The sequence below is a fragment of the Mytilus californianus genome, unplaced genomic scaffold (genome assembly GCF_021869535.1).
Source record: "Mytilus californianus isolate M0D057914Y unplaced genomic scaffold, xbMytCali1.0.p SCAF_3, whole genome shotgun sequence".
Classification (NCBI taxonomy): Eukaryota; Metazoa; Mollusca; class Bivalvia; order Mytilida; family Mytilidae; genus Mytilus; species Mytilus californianus.
The window spans coordinates 38,323,732-38,346,268 of NW_026262679.1; the positions used below are offsets into that span (position 1 = coordinate 38,323,732).

At 32.0% G+C, this 22,537-nt stretch overlaps 2 protein-coding genes across 16 annotated transcripts in view; one reads left to right on the forward strand and one right to left on the reverse strand.

Moving 5' to 3' along the window:
• Nucleotides 1–602: 602 nt before the first annotated feature.
• Nucleotides 603–16,164, reverse strand: LOC127734522 (stAR-related lipid transfer protein 7, mitochondrial-like). Its single transcript, XM_052244438.1, has 8 exons — nt 15,667–16,164; nt 11,655–11,815; nt 11,361–11,410; nt 9,192–9,302; nt 8,271–8,315; nt 5,686–5,823; nt 4,620–4,704; nt 603–1,655 (listed from the first exon to the last, which is right to left on the reverse strand). The coding sequence occupies exons 1-8, from the start codon at nt 16,065–16,067 to the stop codon at nt 1,522–1,524; spliced, it is 1,125 nt and encodes a 374-aa protein (XP_052100398.1). The 5' UTR covers nt 16,068–16,164; the 3' UTR covers nt 603–1,521.
• A 210-nt stretch (nt 16,165–16,374) lies between these two features.
• Nucleotides 16,375–22,537, forward strand: part of LOC127734518 (cilia- and flagella-associated protein 43-like) — a 53,719-nt gene continuing 47,556 nt past the window's right edge. For all 15 annotated transcript variants that reach the window (XM_052244421.1, XM_052244422.1, XM_052244423.1 and 12 more), the window contains exon 1: nt 16,375–16,491. In XM_052244421.1, coding sequence (XP_052100381.1) covers nt 16,463–16,491 — 29 coding nt within the window. In that variant the 5' untranslated portion in view covers nt 16,375–16,462. The remainder of the gene's footprint in view (nt 16,492–22,537) is intronic.

The following is a 22,537-nucleotide window of genomic DNA, read 5'->3' on the forward strand; positions in this document are numbered from 1 at the left end:
GACAATTACCCCCAAACACAATTCCAGCTTTCCCTTTGAGAAATGGAACCTTGTAGTACAATTTCAGAAAGATCCATACACTTACACACAAGTTATTATCTGGAAACTAGAAAAATGCGTTTTTTGCCCCTTATTCCTAAAATTATGAGGCAATTACCCCGAAAATCAATCCCAGCATTCCCTTTGTGATATGGAACCTTGTGGTACAATGTCAGAGAGATCCATACACTAACACACAAGTTATGTCTGGAAGTAACAAAAATGCTTATTTTTGGCCCCTAATTCCTTAACTGTTGGTACCATAACCTCCAAATCAATCCCAACCTTCCTTTTGTGGTATTGAACCTTATGGTAAAATTTCATAGAGATCCATTCACTTGAACTAAAGTGCGAAAACCAATGTGTCTTCGGATGACGACGCCAACGTCATACCAATATACGACCGCAAATTTTGTTTGTGGTCGTATAAAAATGAAGGCTGAATATGTGAAGTCATTTAGAAAAAAGTCTGTATAATTGTTCATTGCGGAATGATGGAATGACAGATAAAGGGTAAAACTATATGGCACTGACCACTTTGTGGCGGGGCCATAAAAACATAATTTACTCCATCAAACATTTTAATACTCAAATAACACAAGTTGTTAAGGCCATACATGTATGAAAAATTTACATGATGCATAAATAAATAACTATCAAAATAGTCTGATATGGCTGAGACATATTTTGTAATAAATGATCATATATCATGGTTAAATTTTTTTCTTCAGCAAAATAATTTTACATTTGAAGCTGTACATATTACATCAGAAAGATATTTTTATCAATGACACAGCCTAAAACAATTTATCTTTAACTGATAAATTTTGGTAAATTAAAATAAATTGTTGTAATTATAAAAATATATATGACTAGAAATTACTAAAAATTCAAATTTGTTAATTTCCATTTTAAAACTATAGGACTTGAAACGCTCATATTTACAATATAATTTTCATTTGTTGCAACAACTGTTTAAAATTTCTGATTTTCATTTGCACTTTGAACCAAACAGAACCCAAAAGATATTTAATTATATCTGATTACAAGTGTTATTGATTATTGTGAACAAAACAGAATCAGATAATTTATTTTAAATTAACTCTAAACAAAATGAATCCATAACCACTGATAAAAAATAATTTAATGAGGTATCATACGAAGTAAATAATATCATCACCATATATACTGAAAGTCCAGTTACAAGAATTGGCAACAAAAATGCAATGAAAACAATACATTTTTTTAAATCTTAGTTCTTAGGAGTTTTCAATCATATCTGAAAAGAAGTTCAAATATTTTTTGATTTTTTGTGTAAAATAGTCTTGAGTTTAATCGTCAAGACTGTGGTTAATAAGTATAGATTGTCAGATGTAAATAAATAATTTGAACACAAATAAATTCAATTTAATAACATTTTACTGCCTTTCAATTGGTCATGACACCTGCATCATTCCTTTCCTATCTTCAAGTATGCTGATATTAGCAGAAATGTCTTGAATTATTGTTATTACTGTCCTTTGTATTACTCTGTTTTGAAATATTGACACATTTTTGTCTTTTATTTTCCAGATTCTTTGCTGCACTATGCAGTTCGTCCATAAATCTAGGAACGCCTAAAAATGCAAAAAAACATTGAATGTTGGTACATCAACACTGCTCAAAAGCTTAACATTGTATTTAAAAAAAAACACATATTAGTATTGAAAATTAGCATATTCAAACTGATAAGCACGTAAATGTGACCAATACAATTGACTTAATGAAGCCATGGGCTCAGTTAACATTTGTCTTTAGAAGTCAACATTTTTTTAACAAGAAATTACCACATATTACTATTAGCATGATAAGTATGAATCAAGAGAGGAATATGAAATATGTCAACAAGTTACTAAATGAAGTACTATGTTATCATGCACTATTTCCCTGAAAACAATCCTCATATGCTGCAACAGAGAAATCTAATTCAGAAATTATAATACAAATGCCACTTTAAATGACAACTCATAAAACATACCTGCAAACTTTTTAAAATCTACATGGTAGATTTAAGCACAAGAGAACTTAACTCATCTGTTATATACCAATTAATGAACCATGACTAAAGGGAGGGGCAATAATCTTCATGTAACTTGTATGTGTCAATATTAATACACCTACATACCAGTACTACATATCCTTGACTTACCATTTTAGAGTTCGCTTAATTGACCTTTTCATAAACTTTAAAAATTGTGGAATGTGCCAACTTTGCCAGCATGGCCAAGTCTTGCTTTTGCTCACGTTAGACAAAAGATATATAAAACTATATGTGTCAGAACAACACGAATGGCCCAGCTCGCAAAAAAAGCTTGAAGCCGTTCTTAGGAGTGGAAGTTTGAGAGTGAAAGTCTGTATAACTGTTGATTTTCAAAATTTTCAAATTCCAAATGCCTAATTTTGGCACAAATCAGTGGTAAACTCAATCTGTTACTCATGATAGTAGACTTACATACTATGAATCAGCTAAATATGTGAAGGCGTTTAGAAAAAAGATCAGTGAAACACTTATTTTCACAAAAATTTCAAAGTCTAAAGCCAGTATTTCAGCAAAAATCAATGGAGCGGAACCAATGTAAACTCAATCTGTAACTCATCATAGTAGACTTACAAACTAACATGCTCAACATGTAAAATCGTTTAGTAAAAAAAAGTCAGTATAACTGCTATTTTCATGAAATTTTCAAAGTCCAAAGCCTGTAATTACGGCAAAAATCAGCAGAGCGGAACTAAACGTAAACTCAATCTGTAACTTGTCATAGAAGACTCACATACTTAAAATCAGCTCAATATGTGAAGGCATTTAGATAAAAAGTCTATAACTGCTATTTTCATGAATTTCTAAAAAGTCCAATTTTTAAATACCTAATTTTGGCAAAAATCAGCGGATTGGATCTAAACGTAAACTTTATCTGTAACTCATCATAGAAGACTTACATACTAAAAATCAGATTAATATGTGAAGGCGTTTAGAAAAAAAAGTTTGTGTAACTGTCAATTGCTGAATGATGGAATGACGGATAAGGGTAAAACTATATGGCTCCGACAAGTTTGTTGCTGGGCCATAAAAATATAAAATTGATGTCAATAACTGAAGAAATAGCATCTAAAACTCGAAACTTTTAAGAGTACTTTTTATATTTATCATTCAAGAAAACTGTCCAAACTAAAATCTCCTGGTACCCTGAATTACTCACCTGGCACAACTATTGCATACTGATATTTTTTTTCAACTATTTTACAAAATTGTTCTTGAAAATTATTTATCCCTTTTCAAGTACACAGCTTTTGAGATTAAGTAAATCAAGGACACTGAACTATTTTTATTCCTTTCAGTGACAGGATCAAATTATTCATTGAAGTAAAAATCAGGATAAAAAATGATTACACTATTTCCCAGTGAATAAAAGGTACATATTCATGGAGGAAAATTTTAAAATAAGGAAGCAAATGAATGTAAGGTTTATCTACTTCACAGTTAACATTTAACAATCTAAAGACAGAAACTTGCCATCTCAAGTCTGGGAAGGCAATTTCTATGTTTTCAATATGTACCAGCTTTGATGTCCCAAGGGCCCAGAGTTTTCTGAAAAAGGCTGTCAGATGTCAGAGCAATCTCAGACTACAGAAATGTTGGCATTTTTGAGGATATGATAATTTTGCATTAAACTAATTCAGTTTTCAAAGTAGTAAGCAAACACTCTTAAATAGGTCAAAAATCATCATTTGAAGGCAATAATTCCATAAAGAGTAATGGTTGTCTGATAATTTTTTTTTAGAAATGACATGTACACAAATCTGGAAAATCTGAGCATTTTTACCGTATCTGAATTCCTCTATGTATAATAGTTTTCAAAATATAAGATAATAACTTTCAATTTTACCCTTTTATTTTATTTTTTTACCAATGGTGGCCATGTTAGACAGTTGGCAGGGAAAACCAAAAACTTTTTCAGTTACATTTCATATTCTTTTGACCATGTTTAGTTGAGTTCAGAGAAGATTGGAAGAAGTTTATTATTATTAACTATGAAGGCAGACTACAAAGATGAACATTAAGTGATTACAGCTTGCATAGACCAGGTGAACTTTAAACTATAAAAGGTAACATATTATCTGTAAACCAAACATTATAAATTCTTGTTTTTAGTAAAATGTTGGTTTTGACTGGATATCCAGAAGTGAATGTCATCTTATGTAACAGATACAGGCTGGGTATATATGAACACAAGGGAGACAACTTTTTTAAAAGCATTCTATAGTTTGTTTTACTGATTATACAAACAACATTTAAAAGATGTCTGTAGATGATTTTTTTTATGGAGATTTACCTAAAAAATGGAATTTAGACTGTATACTGGAAAATAACAGTAATTTAAGTTGAAGATAGTCTGAAATAGCCCAGATATTTGATATGTTCTCATGGACTGTACCTCAAAGAATATAGGTAACCATCTAGAGTATGGTGGACAATGCATTCTATCTGAAACCTGCATAACATATGATGTGGCCAGATTTTATGACATGCCTGTACTAATTACCTGTTTTAGCTAGCCAACTGTAACAGAAGCTGGTATATGATGCCTGTGGGTCATCTGTATATGTCATCACATAATCCAAACCATCCTGTAATAGGTATTAATTAGATATTAGGAAATAAAGGTAGGCTTGAATAAATAAAAATCTCCCTAACACATGGTCAATGTTAAGTTGGGAATTTGTCTGACAATATATATGCTAAAATTAAATGTTGATTTCATAGATAATTGTCATGCTTCACTGAAGTGTTTTAGAACTTGACAAAAAGATGTGTGGTTATGAGTTCTTACTATGGTGCGAGTTCCTGCTCATTACTAAAGGCCATTATCTGTGTACTGCTGTTTCATTGATATTTACAAACTCATATCTTAACTTATTCATATGGTGTCCATGTAAAATATAAATGTATACCACATTTGAAAAATTTACCTACAGGTCATAATTACTGTTTTATGTGAAAGTCTTATAGTAGGACATCTGAATGAACATATTTTACTGTATTTACTGACAGTCATTATATTTCAATAAATTTTACAAGAGTTTTCTAAAGGACATTTTATATCTCGATTTTATAGTAATTTTCTTTCCACAAGTAGGATTTATTTTCTTTAAAGCTGTAGTTCAAATACATTAGAGTGGACACAAATAACTCACACAAGCATCATTGGTCAAATATAAGACAAAACCAATTTTAATGACTCATATGAAATCTGGCCTTTCAGTTATAAAACTTTACTGAGTACTCATAGTACAAAACTTGTGCTCTAAACAACAAATTCAGTATTTTGATTTGTTGGTTTCTGAGTTTGAGCATGATGATAATCATACTGGAATGATTTATGACTGTAAGCCCTGGTACTGTACATGGTCAGTGAACAAGACTACAAGACATTATCTGGAAAATAATTAGTAAATGACAGCACAATATAACTGACTACAGCATCCATACATATAACATATAAATATATAAAACTTAGCTACATGAAGATGGTATTACTTTGAAATAGAACGGAAAATATAAAACACCATCTGTGAAGAGAGAATGTCACTATTATTTAAATGACTTACATCATCAAACTGTTTATGTGGTTTAATGACCATTGTTGATGAGTACGTAACAACTCTCACATGGGTGCTGTCTACTGGACATTTAGGATGATTTACTACATGAGAGCATATCACCATTGTATTTTTTTCTCTATCAACCTAAAAACAAAATATAATGCATCTACTTATTATTTCTGATTAAAATGCAATAATGTTTCATTATTTCAACAATTATTCTGAAGATTTGATAGCACATAAAATATTACTGAACAGAGACTCATACAAAAAATCTCACTCTTTTTGGGGTTAGAGGTTTTTATGCAATCACATACTTCTCTCACAGATAAAAATCCTTGCTAAAAATAACTAGGGGCTCTCAAAAGCCTGTGTCGCTCACCCGATTCTACTTTAGTTTTGGAAATCATGTAAAAATAGTTTAAATTATAACAGATACCCTAATAATGATTGAGGCCAAATTTTGTTTAATATTGGCCCCATAGTTTAATAAAAAGCAGAAATTACCAATAAATTCATTGAAATTGTAGAAAATGACTTTATAAGGACAATAATTCCAATATATATATCAATTGACAATTTTTCTCATGTTGACTTGTGTGTAGATCTTCTTTTCTTGATATTTTTGCAGTTTACAGTATATCTCTATCTATAAAGATACATGTATTAAGGTCTTCATCAGCACCTCATAAGGAACATTTATGCCATGTTTGGTTTCATTCCATTCAGTGCTCCTCTAGAAGAAGCATTTGTATGTATTTCCCATAGGGTCTCATGTTAAACAAGTCCCCTGCTGGCGGCCATCTTGGATGATGGTTCGGCTACAAAGTAACAACAATTGATCAGCACCTCATTAGGAACATTCATGCCATGTTTGGTTTCATTCTATTCAGTGGTTCTCTAGAAGAAAACATTTGTATGTATTTCCCATAGGGTCCTATGCTAAACTTATTCCCCTGCTGGCAGCCATCTTGGATGACAAATCAGCTATAAAATAACAACACTTGGTCAGCACCTCAAAAGAAACATTCATACCATGTTTTGTTTCAATCCATAAAGAGGTTTTCTACAAGAAGACATTTGTATATATTTCCCATAGGGTCCTTTGTTAAACTAAGTCCCCCGTTGGCAGGCATCTTGGTTGATGGATTTGCTACAAAATAACAACACTTGTTCAGCAGCTCATAAGGAACATTCATGCCATGTTTGGTTTCATTCCATTCAGTGGTTCTTCAAAAGAAGACTTATGTAAGTATTTCACATAGGGTCCTTTGTTAAACTAAGTTCCCCGCTGGCAGCCATCTTGGATGATTGATTGGCTACAAAGTAACAACACTTGGTCAGCTTCTCATAAGGAACATTCATGCCATGTTTGGTTTCATTCCATTCAGTGGTTCTTTTAAAGAAGACATTTGTATGTTTTGTCCATAGGGTCCTATGTTAAACAAAGTCCCCCCCCCGGCCATCTCGGATGATTGATCACCTACAAAGGTTACAACACTTGGTCAGCACCACATAAGGAACATTCATGCCATGTTTAATTTCATTCCATTTAGTGGTTCTCTAAAACAAGACATTTGTATGTATTTCCCATAAGGTCCTATGTTAAACTAAGTCCCTCTCTGGCAGCCATCTTGGATGATGGATTAGCTTTAAAGTAACAACACTTGGTCAGCACCTCATAAGGAACATCCATGCCATGTTTGGTTTCATTCCATTCAGAGGTTCTCTAAAAAAAGACATTTGTATGTTTTGTCCATAGGGTCCTATGTTAAAAGAAGTCCCCTGCTGGCGGCCAACTTGGATGATGGATCAGCTACAAAGTAACAACACTTGGTCAGCACCTCATAAGGAACATCCATGCCATGTTTGGTTTCATTCCATTCAGTGGTTCTCTAAAAGAAGACATTTGTATGTATTGTCCATAGGGTCCTATGTTCAAAGAAGTCCCCCGCTGGCGGCCATCATGGATGATGGATCAACTACAAAGTAACAACACTTGGTCAGCACCTCATAAGGATTATTCATGCAATGTTTGGTTTCATTCCATTCAGTGGTTTGCTAGAAGGAGTTCAAAATGTACAAAGTTAACGATGAAGACGATGGACGACGGACGCCAAGTGATGAGAAAAGCTCACTTGGCCCTTCGGCCCAGGTGAGCTAATAAATAGAGAAAAGGGAGGGTTGGAAGATATGCAAAACATTATTTCCCCTTTAAAGTCATATGAAACAAGTTTCTTGTAATTTTATTGTTATAGAAATTATTGAACCAATGCATGCCTATATACTAAACTAAGTCCTGTATGCACGTTCGGCTGTGCGATGGCTAAAGTTCTGACAAGAGGTCTTATAGTGAAGGTCAGTGCATACGGGAAAATATCAGTGAATTAGTTTACGGGAAGACAATAATTCAATAGCAGTACATTTACGAAGATTTTGACAAAAGGATTTTCTTTAACAAGAAAGTTCACATACACTTGTTTGATAGTAAAACTTAGCCATTCAAATATATTAAACATATTCAACTTTTTTTTTTTAATTTGAAGTTTCATATGACTTTAACAAAATGGCTTCTGTATAGGTACACCAACCTGAAATCTTCTTTTGTATAAATATTCTCTACTATACATTGGATACTGAAAAAATAAAATAAATATATCAAAAGTCAAATCATTTTACATATTAATAATTTTAAGATTAACATGTTCATTATGACTTTTTTAATGAGATTTTAGTATAGTTAAAATGTGAAATATTAACATATCACAACCTTTTGCTTAATTTGGAACAACATGAAATTGTTCTTTAAATGTAGATACTAAACAAATAATCATGAATTGTCTCCCTTGTTTAAAAGTCTTTTTTTCTATCCTAGTTTGCAAATAATCATTACTTTTTATTTGAAGGTTTGCAGTTTTGAATTCTAAAACATAAAATACTTTCAAACAAAAATGCATCACAGGGTATAGGATGCTCACACAAAGTTTGATACCGAATTTCAGGAAGCTCTGATTCATAATTCATTTGAAAAATGTATATATTTTTGGAGTTTAGTATGACGTCCATTATCACTGAACTAGTATACTTATTTATTTAGGGGCCAGCTGAAGGACGCCTCCGGGTGCGGGAGTTTCTCGCTGCATTGAAGACCCATTGGTGGCCTTCAGCTGTTGTCTGCTCTATGGTCGGGTTGTTGTCTCTTTGACACATTCCCCATTTCCATTCTCAATTTTACATACTTGAATACATTGTCATTATGTGGAGGAATATATAAGTATTGGGTAAATAGGAAGTTGATGAGCAATGAATGTGAAACAATTCACACATAATAGCATGCACACATGAAGCTTGCTATCAAGTCTCTGGAATCTCTGACTTATGGTTCTGAGGAAAATGAGTTGACAATTTCATGGGACTGGAGGACAGACATAAGTAAACCAGTACCTCCTTTGGAGAAGGGGTAAAGAAAAAATCTTTATAGAATTACAATTGGTGTAACCAAAATAACATACAGGAAACTGTGTAATCCACTGGACGATCTCTGTACCAGTCTGTTCATCTCTGTCTACTATCTCTAACTTTATCACACGAGGGTCCCACTCTTTCCGATATTCTAAATCTTTCTGAAAAATATACAATGTTATCATGGTTATAGTGTTTGTGTAATAAAATAAAAACTGGTTTTCTTATAACTTTTTAAATAGTAAGTCATTTCACTATCCATTTTCATTTCTTTATTTTCTCAAAATATACCTTATTAAAACATCCTAGACAACTACAATTACCTCAGGAATCAGATAACATCTCAACAAAACTGTATGGAAATCATAGTTATTCAATGGATAAATTTAATAACCTTTTGGAAATTAAAACATAGTGAAGATAAACCATGCCTTCTCTTTTCAGAATTTGTGTCTGTCCTGTGTTGAGGCGGTGAAAAGTCCCCCTCGCTCTTTTATATTTTTTTTTCAAACTTATGGCAGTTTTATTCTTGAGATATTTCTCTTGTGTGTTTGAGATTAGGAATATCAGCAAGAGTGCTGTTCATTTGGCTTTTGATTTTTTTCATCTGTGAGTAGTGATTGTGTGTCATGAACAGATACATTATATCCATTCTTCTCCATTGTAAAAATATATAAACAGATTTAATAGTGTATTCACTAACTCCTCTTCACCTCTTTCTGTAACTCTTAAAAAGACAGTACTTTCCATTTGACTTTGTTTGGAAATGTTTTAGAGTTTTGATTAAATGAGAAACTTTCAAGAATCTAGGGACTTTCATTCCATTTTTTTTGCAACACTCACATGAATGCCAAGGAAACATGTAGGTGTAACATCATAAAATGTTTCGATATGCTACACTCACCTGAACATCAACAGTCAGGGGCATTACTTAAACAAGTAATTTTTTTTAGTTACTTATATAGGTAATTTTTGTCTTTAAAAATTATAAAATTACTCAATAGAGTTATTTTAAATTTCAATAGAAGCATGGACTAAATGTAGTTTTCATGAATTTTTACATTATTTTATATCATAAAATGAATAATTTATTAAATTTGAGAGGAGTAGAGAGATAAAGGGTTACTTTAAAAATAATGACAAAATATTATTTGAATAAGTTATTTTATACATCTTTGAAAGAATTAGTAATTACAATTATTTAAGGAACATATGCAATTGTTTTGGGTTACAAATTATAAATTACTTCAAGTCTTAATTAATTCACAAGTTTCTATCTATTTATATCTGTCTACCTTCAAGATTTTCGAGGAAAATGATATTTTAATAGTCCCAAGAGACCAATCTTTGACCCAGAAGCTGGATATGAAAGATAAGTGCGTCAGAAAATCAATTAGTGTTTCAGAAGTACAAGATTTTATATTTCATGGGAAAAATAATCAGATGACTGTGAAAATTTGTTAAAGCTAGTAAAATCTGTATAATTCGACACCTATAACAATAATATTTAGAAAAGTTAATTATATAAGTAATATCTAAAATAGCCTCGTTTTCAACATTACTTGTATAGGTCATTTTAAGTTACTTGTTTAAATAATGCCCCTGACTGATCAAGGAAACATGTAAGTGTAACATCATAAAATATTCCATTATGCTACACTCACCTGAACATCAAGGAAACTTGTTGGTCTACATCATAAAATGTTCCATTATGCTACACTCACCTGAACATCAAGGAAACATATAGGTGTAACATCATAAAATATTCCATTATGTTACACTCACCTGAACAGCAAAGAAACATGTAGGTGTAACATCATAAAATGTTCCATTATGTTACACTCACCTGAACATCAAGGAAAATTGTTGGTCTACATCATAAAATGTTCCATTATGCTACACTCACCTGAACATCAAGGAAACATATAGGTGTAACATCATAAAATATTCCATTATGTTACACTCACCTGAACAGCAAAGAAACATGTAGGTGTAACATCATAAAATGTTCCATTATGCTACACTCGCCTGAATATCAAAGAAACATGTAGGTGTAACATCATAAAATGTTCCATTAAACTACACTCACCTGAATATAAAAAAAAAACATGTAGGTGTAACAACCAAAAATGCTCCATTATGCTAAACTCACCTGAACATCAAAGAAACATGTAGTTGTAACATCATAAAATGTTCCATTATGCTACATGTACACTCACCTGAATATCAAAAAAACATGTAGGTGTAACATCATAAAATGTTCCATATACTGAAATGTAAAGAAAAAAAGTCTGATATTTTATTTTTGAAACATACTGATATAGAGTTCTTGGAACTGACATGTCACAACTAACAAAGCTACACAAGTTAAGTTTTACAAAACATTTGCAAATAATTGTATATAAAAAATTAGTTCTAATAATCTCAGCCTTTGCCTGTTGATATATATGTAAACATCATTAAAAGATTGAACATTTTTTTAGCAAGAAAAGAGATAAAGAATGGTCACAAACCTTTGTATTCATATAAGTAAGAATCTTGAATGGGTTTTCTCCAAACTTTAAGGTGGTTACTGTCAATGACTTTTTCCCAACTCTTTAAATATCCTTTGTCATCTGTAGGTTTCTTGAAATCTTCTTCAATGTGTTGAACCTCTGCCATATCATCTATCAAACTAAATAAACATACGAAATATACAAAACAAGTGCTAAACAGAAATTATTTGGATAGAATACTGTTAAAACTATTTATAAAATAGCTTTTCCTTGATTTATACATATAGATTAGGTAGATCATTAAAAGTTTCTGTTTTATTTGTTCACAAATTTATACTTTTATAGGCTGACAATTTAGATGAGGATTCTCACTACAGTACAAATTTCGTGAAAGGCTTCCCAAACTCCGAACACCAAGTTTTTTCTTGGTGTGACACCAGGAAACTCCGACATCCCTCCCTAAATTCTCGGAGAAATTTGGGAGTATTCCCTCCGACTTCCGCGTAAATTCGCTACCTTTTGTTTATTGTATTAGCGACATCTCTCCCAGTCCGGTGTGACGCGGTGTCACACCAGGTAATTAATTGCCCTAATCCTTCTGATCTATACCGGCACGCGACAGTCAAGTTATGTGAGATTACTTATGTAATTAAACAATTGTATTTCCTGTCTATTGATAATGAGGTTATATTTCTGATTGCTTGAAACAAATAAAAGATTTAAAAGTAAAAAAGTTGTTGTTAATTCTTTCAATTACACTGTACATTTAAAAATAGTTTTATTAAAAAAAAACTATATTTGATTATTACCTCGTTTTTTTTCTGGTCAGTAAATTAATATTTAATTTACAAAAGAGATATACTTGTGTAAAAATAAACGGAGACTTACGCTGAATAAATGTGGGCAGTTTAAAGGAAAATTACATGTCTCAAAGTTTTGTATACAAGTAAAAAAGAAAATATTATTCACTATTCATTATGCTAATAAGTCCACGCCATTTTCATTTTACGATTACATAATTATAACAAAAACTATACTTGATTTTGACCTTGTTTAAGTTCATCGGTAAATTATTTTATTTACGAAAAGAGACATACTTGCGTAAAAATAAACGGAAACTAACGCTGAATATAAAAGTGAGCAGTTTAAAGAAAATTACGTGTCTCAAAATTTGTATGCTTAATAAGTCTACAGCATTACTTTAGGATAAATAATTACATTTCGGCTACAATAGGAATACTTCTATAGCTGCATCAACTCGTCGTTGCATAATATTCATTTACGCACAATGAATGTAAACTTGTGTGTTGTGTAAAGGACAATGATTTTTAAATTTTTTAAAAGAAATTAATTGCTGTGGGAAGACGATACACATCTCAGTGATCAACAGTCCGTGGTTGAACTTTGAACTTGACTTCGCTCACAATATTGAATGCTAAAAATAGTGACATCAATTTTGTCCACGAGATTTTTATTTGGCGGGAAATATTATCACGTAACAGTAAACTCAGGTGACCTTTCTGGATGACCGTGGGAAAATGCATTCGGGGTTTAAATTTGCTTTGGAATGATTGACATTTGTATGCTTTAAGATTGAGGCCCTAGAAGGTCCTTTTACAATTGATTAACCGGAATCTAAAATATAATCCTTTTTTGAATAAACGAACACCAGCCTTTTAATTTTACGTTTCTCAGTCAACACAGGACATATTAAAACCTGGACATTATTTATTCGTCCATGGTCAACAATATACATAAATGGTAGATGAAAACAGGATGCATGTCGTTCAGTTCCTGTTGGGCGTTGGTAGAGATCCTCTGTGAAAATGTGTAGATCGTAAAAATCCAATCCACATTTTTTTCACATATTTCTTTCTTGTAGAACACGATATAATTTCATTTAAATATTCTATAGTATTAATTGTTGAAAATACTTCTTTTTTTTATTTCGCTAAGGACTTTTAACGAGCAGTAAAATACGGATTGCGCCCATCCAATTTTATTTTAAATAATAAAGGATCAATAACAGATCATAACAGAGATAAACAACACATGATTTTTTTTCTTCATATAATTAAATTAGGTTGTGATTATTGTGTTGTGTCTGGGCGGGGAAAGTCTCTCAGTGTTGTGTTTTTATGAATATAGGGCACATTGCATACAAAACGTTTTCCCTTCGTTCAACAGAGTTGTCACTTTACAGTTTCTTTTCTGAGTTCAAATATTTCAAGTCGGTAATCTACCGAGGTAGTGAAACATAATATTTTACATTGCAAAATAAATTGAAAGTAACAGAGTTCACTTGTTGATCCGATAAATTAACTCTTGGGTTTAGATTGGACAAATTACCGTAAAAACATCATTTTGTTTTAAGCCAGTTGATATTTATATATTGAACAATTAATGAACTGGATATTGCTCACTGAGTAGGTCATAAAAGATTCTAATTGTAGTAAAATCGTCTTTGTTGAAAAAACAAAAATTATGACTTGACCGGACTATAATAAAAATACAAAATAAGTGTTTTATTCGTATTTTTATACGTTTGTACGTTTTATTTCAAATGACAATGACATACATACAAGAATAATTATCTTATTTTGAATGAAAATGTCACATTTTTATCTGTCAAAGAAAGGAAATTTTAATACCATGTTTTAAAGCACACAGGTGCAATCAAGATCGATTAAATGTACAAAGGTAATAAATCTGGCTAATCCGATTATGTTGTCACGCGTCATTAATTTTCAGTACATCCAATGGGCAATAAACCAATTAACAGCCACGCGGTGTTGGGAGAGAATCTTTGGAGGAAATTGGGAGTATAATCCGTGATTCGCGGTGTGACACCGCTACACTCCGAAATCCTTGATTAGAGTTCGCGATTACAAACTCTCTGTGCGTACTGTAGGATATATTAGGACAAGTCCAGAGACTTACTTTTTGAAATGGTGATTCTCAGATGAATCTACTGAGTCCATACTACAGACTTTATAACACAAATATTTTAAATCAGAACCATCCTATTCAGAAAGTGTCCATGGGACACAGATGATGCCCCCGCTTGCATATCATATAAAGATATAAAGAGACATAACTGAAGAACGGTAAAGGTGACGCTACCCAAATTTGTACTTGATCTGAGTTTTGTGGTAATAAGCATTGTGTATAAGTTTCATAACATTTGGTTGAGGCAAACTAAAGTTAGAGAACAGAATAAGTTTATAAAGGGACATAACTCAAGAACGGTAAAAGTGATGCGCGCAATTTCAAACTTGATCTGTATTATGTGGTAATAAGCATTGTGTATATGTTTCATAACATTTGTTTGAGGCAAACTAAAGTTGAAGAACGTAAACATAATATTCAGCAATTTTTATGTTTATAAAGGGGCATAACTAAAGAATGGTGAAAGTGACGCCACCGAATTTCGAATTTGATCTGTATTATGTGGTAATAAGCATTGTGTATAAGTTTCATAACATTTGGTTGAGACAAACTAAAGTTAGAGAACGGAAACCAACTTTGGGACGTACGTACGTACAGACAAGGGTAAAACTTAATGCCCCCTTCGCTACGGCAGGGGCATAATTAGGATTCCTCAAATGGAGTGATAATTTTTTTAACACTGGAATAGTCAGGTTAATAATGTATATGATAAAAAAAACCAAACAAATCGTAACACCCTCGCAATCCCAAAATATAAATGAACTTCAGGTTAAGAAAACTGTGAGTCTTTAATAATTTTCATGAGTTCAAAACTTTGTCATTCAGCCCCTTGTTGCTGTATTACAAAAATATTTACACATCTAAAATTTATTGTTATAAATATACATGTCATGCATGTAGTTCTTTTCTTATAGAATATATTCATATGACAATCCGTGCAAATGATGTCATTGAACAATAAGTTCTTACTGTGACCTGTGGTATGATAACATAAGCATTATGACATAGGAAATGTATGGGAAAATGCATGGATTAAAAATAAAAGTCATCTATTCTTTGGACAAATAAATAAAATAAGCACCTATTAAGTTCTTTGTCGGATATCCTTTCCTCTTCCCACTTGAATAACGGCAAACCACAGAGGAATAAGAGATTTCTTTTTTCACAGTGTTTTAAAAGAGAACTTCCTAGTTCATTTAAGACTCTCTTTAGAGAATTGTCACCATACATTCGTCTATAAGAAGCAACTATCTGGAATGATCTCCGTAATCTCTGAGCTGCAACTGCTTTGCACTGTTGCACAAACAATTCCCCTATGGCAATGATTTTTGAATTAATTGTCTGAGCAAATTTCTTAACATTTTGGTTTTCAAAAAGTGACTGTTTACAAAAATTTCTTTGCTGATGCAGGACACAGCTGTTCGTTTTTGACTTATATTGACATAAAATTCTAAGGAGCGGTTTTCTAGCGTCAGGAAGCATGTTTTCGTTAATTTATGCAAGACTTAATTGTTTAAATCATTTCAAACGCATATTTCTGTTATTAAACGTCCTTCAATCCACATGTCAGCCGGTAAAAGTGTGACCTGGAAATAACGAAAAGATAATTTTATTATTTAGATATTTTTTTTAAACATCGTCATAGATCCATAATTTGAGATTCAAATATTATTTACATAAAAAATATGAACAGAATATATTATCATTATAAAAAAAAAACTATTTACATTATATTTTAATGCTAGGTATTATCGTTTTCTTGGAGCTGATACAAAGTAAAACTCGCGAGAGTTGTACATAGCAACAAAGAAGCGCAATGGCGGATTCAAAGTAGAAGGCACCTGACATTTTTTGTTAGGAAAACAAATACACAAAAAATGGACGCTATTGGACAACTCGAACTAACGTAAGCTCTAAGCAGAAAAAAATGCATCGAAAATCAGTTTATCATTTACGTATTTATATATTTATTGAGCTGTTGAACAGAAAACATATCAGATTCAGCATCAATATGCATAGAAATTATGATATGCAGGTAGAACAAGAATCAGTGTCTATTCGCCCTGATTCACGTTCGCCCTAGTACCTGTTTGCCCTTATATGTGTTCGCCCTGGGTCCGTTTGCCCTAATACCCGTTCGCCCTGATTTTTATTTTATATTGTTGTCTTGCTGTATAATGTATATTATTTGAGTAAAGCATCTTAAAGTTTTTAAATTGGCAGTGTCTGCACGTACCCGCATGCGGGTACAATTAGTCAAATTGCCATTTGTAGGCTACGCGTACCCGCATCCGGTTTTATAATAAAATGCCATCGGATCGTTAATGAAACGTGAAATATATACGGAAATTATCGATAATATTGGTATTTTGTTAGTATGAACTGGGACTATTATACTATATATATGTTATGTCAACAATAAAGACAACAACACTCAAGTTTTTACCGCAAAGTATCTGTTTATTTGGTCGACATGTTTCACCTATAGATAGGCGCCAATCTTCAATCTTTGTCGTGATGACAGGGTAATCTCTTTTGTAAATTATCCTCTCTTGTAAAATTTTAATCTATAATGTAGTTTCTCCTTTGTACTTAGATATTGTAGGTGGCGCTTTTTAAAAAAATATTAAAGAAAAAATGTATTAAAAAAAAAAAAAAAGAAAAAAATTGGTTAATCAGATAAATGAAATGACATGAAAAATTTAAAAAAAAATTGTATTAAATTATCCACTAAAACGGTTTGTTTCCTCTATGTACTCCGCTAATAGTTGAGTGATATTTTCTGCATTTGGCAAATTGATTGTTAATAAATTGTCTAAATCGGTTGGAATATGTCCTGTTATGAAGTATATTTGATGAAATAATTTGTATCTAGCATCTGAATACAGATTACATTCAAAAAGGTAGTGTTGTACATTTTCTTTTAGTTTGCAGTGATCACAGGTTTCAGAGTTAATGTGCTGGTTTATTATAAATTGGTATGCATTTAATTTGGAATAACCTGTTCGTAAACTGTTGATTATGTTGTACATTTTTTTGACGAGAAGTCTTTTTTTACTTTATTTTTAACTTCAGGATGATATCTGAAATAATGACGTCCAGCATTGCTGTTTTCCCATCTGCGTTGCCATTTTTTTGTAACGGAATTTCTAGCTTCCTTTTTTACATCTTGTTTTGTAAATACTATGTCATCAACTGCTAGTGTTTCAGCTTCTTTAGCAGCTTCTTTTGCCAAGTTGTCTGCCTCATCATTTCCTTTTATGTTGGCATGGCCTGGTGTCCAGTTTAAGTTGATTAAAATTCCATGTTCATTTAAATTTTTTATTTTTCCTTTTATTTTGTTAATGGTTTGATGATAGTTGTCACTTTTCCAATTTAGAGTTAAGATTCCTAATGCAGTTTGACTGTCCGAAAATATAGTTAAAGTTTCAATTTGTGTTTTTGAAAAAGATTCTATGTAATCAAGTACAATTTTTATTGCTATCAGTTCAGCTAACAAGATTGATCATTTGTTAGATACAGGTCTTTTTAATTTTTCTTCTTGATCATAGATGTAAATTATAGCTCCAGCACCGCATGGGCCTGGATTTCCCAAACATGACCCATCTGTAAATGCGACTGCTGTGTTTGGAGTTTGAGATTTGAGTTGTTCAGAGATAATTTGTTTTCCTTCCTCTATTTGGGCTGTTGTTCTGGATTTTGAGCTGCCTATATTACGCCAGTAGTCAGGGGCTCTGATAATTGATACCAGACCTTGGTATTCATACTGAGGTTCGATCTTGTTTATATCAACCAATTCTGTATCTCTCATGTCTTCTGTTTGTTGATACATTTTTCCTAATGGTGATATAAATTTTTCTGGATGTTCCTCCTCTTTCCAAATTTCAAATTTTCTTTTAATTGGGACATTATTACTGTATGAATTAATTTTTCCTAACTCTCTGATGGCCATTTCTTCTCTTCTTAAATCTATTGGTAATGTTCCACTAAGTACTTCTAATGCTTCAAGAGATGAGTGAGATGGTAAATCTAAACACATTGCTAACCCTTTTCTCTGTATTTCATTCAATTTGTCAAGATGACCAGAAGTGCTGGATTGCCAAATGCTGCTAGCATAATTAAAAATTGAACATACTAAGCTGTCATATATTTGAATAAGTGTCTTGGTTGGTATTAATGCTATTCCCTTGATTTCTCTTATAATTCCTAAAGATCTTTTGGCTTTCTTTACTGTAGATTCTATGTGACTATTGAAATTTAATTGTTCATCTAATTTTAATCCAAGTATAACCGGATTAGGGTTGTATTTTAAAATTGTGTTACCAAGCTTTAGTTTGATATTTTGGACTTTATTTTTTTCTTTACTGAATATACTGTACTCTGTTTTTTGAATGCTTAGTTTCATTCTCCAATCATTGCTCCATTTTAGTACTTGATTGAGGTCTTTTTGTAGTTTTTCTTGTATAACTTTTGGATCTGAATGTGAATGCCAAATAGTTGCATCATCTGCAAACTTACAGCAGTCTGTAAAAATATCTTTTATGAAGATGTTTAACAGGATTGGGGAGATAACAGATCCTTGTAGTAAACCAATACTGGTTTGGAACCAAGGACTTTTGTAATTGTTTACCATGCATCTAGCTTCTCGGTGACTGAGGAAGGCATTTATCCACATCCACATTTTTCCTTTGATGCTGTTGTTGTACAAATTTACCATTAGACCCTCTCTCCAAACGCTGTCATAAGCTTTTTCAAAGTCGATAAAAATTACAATAGTGGTTTTGTCTTTGTTAAATCCATCAAAAATAGCTTGTGTTAAAGATAATAAGGCATTTGTTGTACCTCTAAAATGTCGGAAACCTTCTTGCTCTTGGTCCATGATGTTATTCATTTCTACAAATCCTTCTAATCTATACGTTATAATTCTTTCCATTAATTTTGCCACTACACTAGTTAAGCTGATAGGTCTGTAAGATGACGGTAAATTGTAATTTGGTTTATATAATTTTTTTATAAATTTGATATTTGCTCTTCTCCAATTTAAAGGAATAATTCCTTCTTCCCATGACTGGTTAATGATTTCTAAAAGTTTGGATTTTAATTGGCTTCCACCATTGATGAAAAGTTCTGTAAAGAAGAAGTCTGGACCTGGAGCTGATTCTTTTCTTAATTTAAAGATGGATCCTTCCAACTCTTCCATGGTAATATAATCATTGTACTTGATGTTATCTGTATTTTCTTCTTGATTAGAAGTACTAATGTTGATGTATTGCTGTGTGATGTCATCATAGAATTGTTGATTAAACTCATTTGCCTTTAAATGATAACCTTCAAAGAAGGTGTTTTTAAGGATGTTTGATTTTTCTGATTCATTGAAAAGAATATTTCCATTATTTTCTTGCAATGGATGTACTAAATTTTCAGATTTCTTTTTAGTTAGTTTTTTAAAATTTGACCATTTTTCCCTTAAAGATTTTGCTTCTCCAATTTTTTCATTCAAGTCTTCAGACCATTTATTTTGGGCATCTTTTTTTGTCATCTCAAAATCATTTTCTGCTTCTACAACATATTCAAAATTTTCTGGTGTACTTTTTAATTGAAATTTCTTTTGGGCTTTGTTTAGTTTTCCTTTTATTTCTCTAACATCATAATATATGGCGCCATCAGGACAATGTTACATATAAAATTTACAGTGAGGTGCATTTCTTGCGGTTGAGCGGTTAACCGGAAGCGTAAGTATAATTACGGTAGTTATGGTGACGTTATATAAATAGAAAATGAAAGTGAAAGTGAAAAGACATAGAGAATATAAATAGAAAGAAAAGTAAATGTTGTATAAATATATTTATAAAAGTTTGTAAGAGTAAGTTCTTCCTTGTAGTCTTATGGTATAGTATATAGTCTTATTGGAGGTTCCTAGTGGTATCATTTGATGATAAAATGTTTGGTTTAATTTCCCGAATGGACACCACCTCACGGTAATTCCGTACCAATTGGGGAAATACCCATACTCTTGAACTTCACTCGGAATACACAAAATCCCAATATTATCAATTTTCATATATATTTCACGTTTCTTTCCCGATCCGACGGCATTTTATTATTAAACCAGATGCGGGTATGCGTAGCCTACGAACGGCAATTTGACTATTCGTACCTGCATGCGGGTAGGCGCAGACACTGCCTTTTAAATTTAGCTTAATATTTATCAGATTTTTGTTGTATTGCTGCTACCAGATGATTGTTTTTCTTTGATTTGCACTGAAGTCAAGATCAAGTCATCTGTTTGTATTTATCTTTATTGATACATTACACTAATTTCTAAACAATTATTAAGAGTTATAACAAGATCCAACTCGAACTTTGTCATTTGCATCACACACCAGTTATGTCTCTGAGTTATGTCCTAACACAATTATTATAAAGATCACTGTTTTAAATGGAAATATTCTATAAAAAAAAAAATACTAAAAAGACCCAATCACACAGCCGTTCACTCTACATTTCTACACCATGATTTACTTAATATAACAAACTTGATATCAAAGAAGCCTAGCTGCCAAAACAATTCCTTCTCATGTCCAAGTCTTAATTACAATTCGTACATCATTGTTTTCACTCATTCCAAGCTGACTAGTTAATTTTCGTTATTAATCCACCAAAGCCAATTAATACAACAACCAGTGAGATCAAAGACATCATAATTATTCCTAATCAACATTTTAAATTACAATTAACAGTCATTAAAAGTAAATCTGAATTAAAAAAATGTAACAATGAAGGCGAACGGACCAGATACCGTAGAACACTCTGAACACGAAAACATGAAAAAAAAATAATTGAAAAGTTACAAAAGAGAAATCTTACAATACACATTTTTAACTATATTAGTGAATAAAACAAAGAAATTGCTAAAGCTTCAAATTCAAACTGAGAAATTCATTCGTTTTTGTCGAGCCTGAGACTTTTGTTGCAGAAAGCTCGACATAGGGATAGTGACCCGGCGGCGTTAGCTAACTTCTTAAAAGATTTATATTTTAGAAGGTTGAAGGTCTGGATGCTTCATACTTTGTATATGGATGCCTCATGTTACGAAGTTTCCGTCAGTCACATGTCCAATGTCCTTGACCTCATTTTCATGGTTCAGTGACTACTTGAAAAAAAAGTTAAGATTTTTTGTAATGTTAAATTCTCTCATATTATAAGTAATAGGATAACTGTATTTGGTATGTGCGTACCTTGCAAGGTCCTCATGCCCATCAGACAGTTTTCACTTGACCTCGACCTCATTTCATGGATCAGTGAACAAGGTTAAGTTTTGGTGGTCAAGTCCATATCTCAGATACTATAAGCAATAGGTCTAGTATATTTGGTGTATGGAAGGACTGTAAGGTGTACATGTCCAACTGGCAGGTGTCATCTGACCTTGACCTCATTTTCATGGTTCAGTGGTTATAGTTAAGTTTTTGTGTTTTGGTCTGTTTTTCTTATACTGTATGCAATAGGTCTACTATATTTGGTGTATGGAATGCTTGTAAGGTGTACATGTCTAGCTGGCAGGTGTCATCTGACCTTGACCTCATTTTCAATGTTCAGTGGTCAAAGTTAAGTTTTTGAGTTTTGGTCTTTTTTTCTAATACTATATGCAATAGTTCAACTATATTTGGTGTATGGAAATATTTTATGATCTACTTTCAGTCACACAGTTTTTTTTTTACCTTGACCTCATTTTCAAGGTTCATTGCTCAGTGTTAAGTTTTTGTGTTTTGGTCTGTTTTTCTTAAACTATAAGCAATAGGTCAACTATATTTGTTGTATGGAAGAATTGTTAACGGTACATGCCTGCCTAGCATGGTTCATCTGACCTTGACCTCATTTTTCATGTTCATTGGTCAATGTTTAGTTTACTTGGTTAATGTTAAGTTTATGTGACAGTTGTAATAAAGCTTTAT

Bases quoted from the DNA above. Each gene is read 5' to 3' on its own strand.
- LOC127734522 (XM_052244438.1), bottom strand. From the start codon at position 16,067: ATGCTTCCTGACGCTAGAAAACCGCTCCTTAGAATTTTATGTCAATAT. The intron at 11,816-15,666 runs GTGCTTATTTTA...ATGTTTATTTAG, and splicing joins TCCGACAAAGAACTTAATAG to TTTGATAGATGATATGGCAG. The intron at 9,303-11,360 runs GTGAGTGTACAT...TATATTTTTCAG, and splicing joins CATGTTTTTTTGATATTCAG to AAAGATTTAGAATATCGGAA.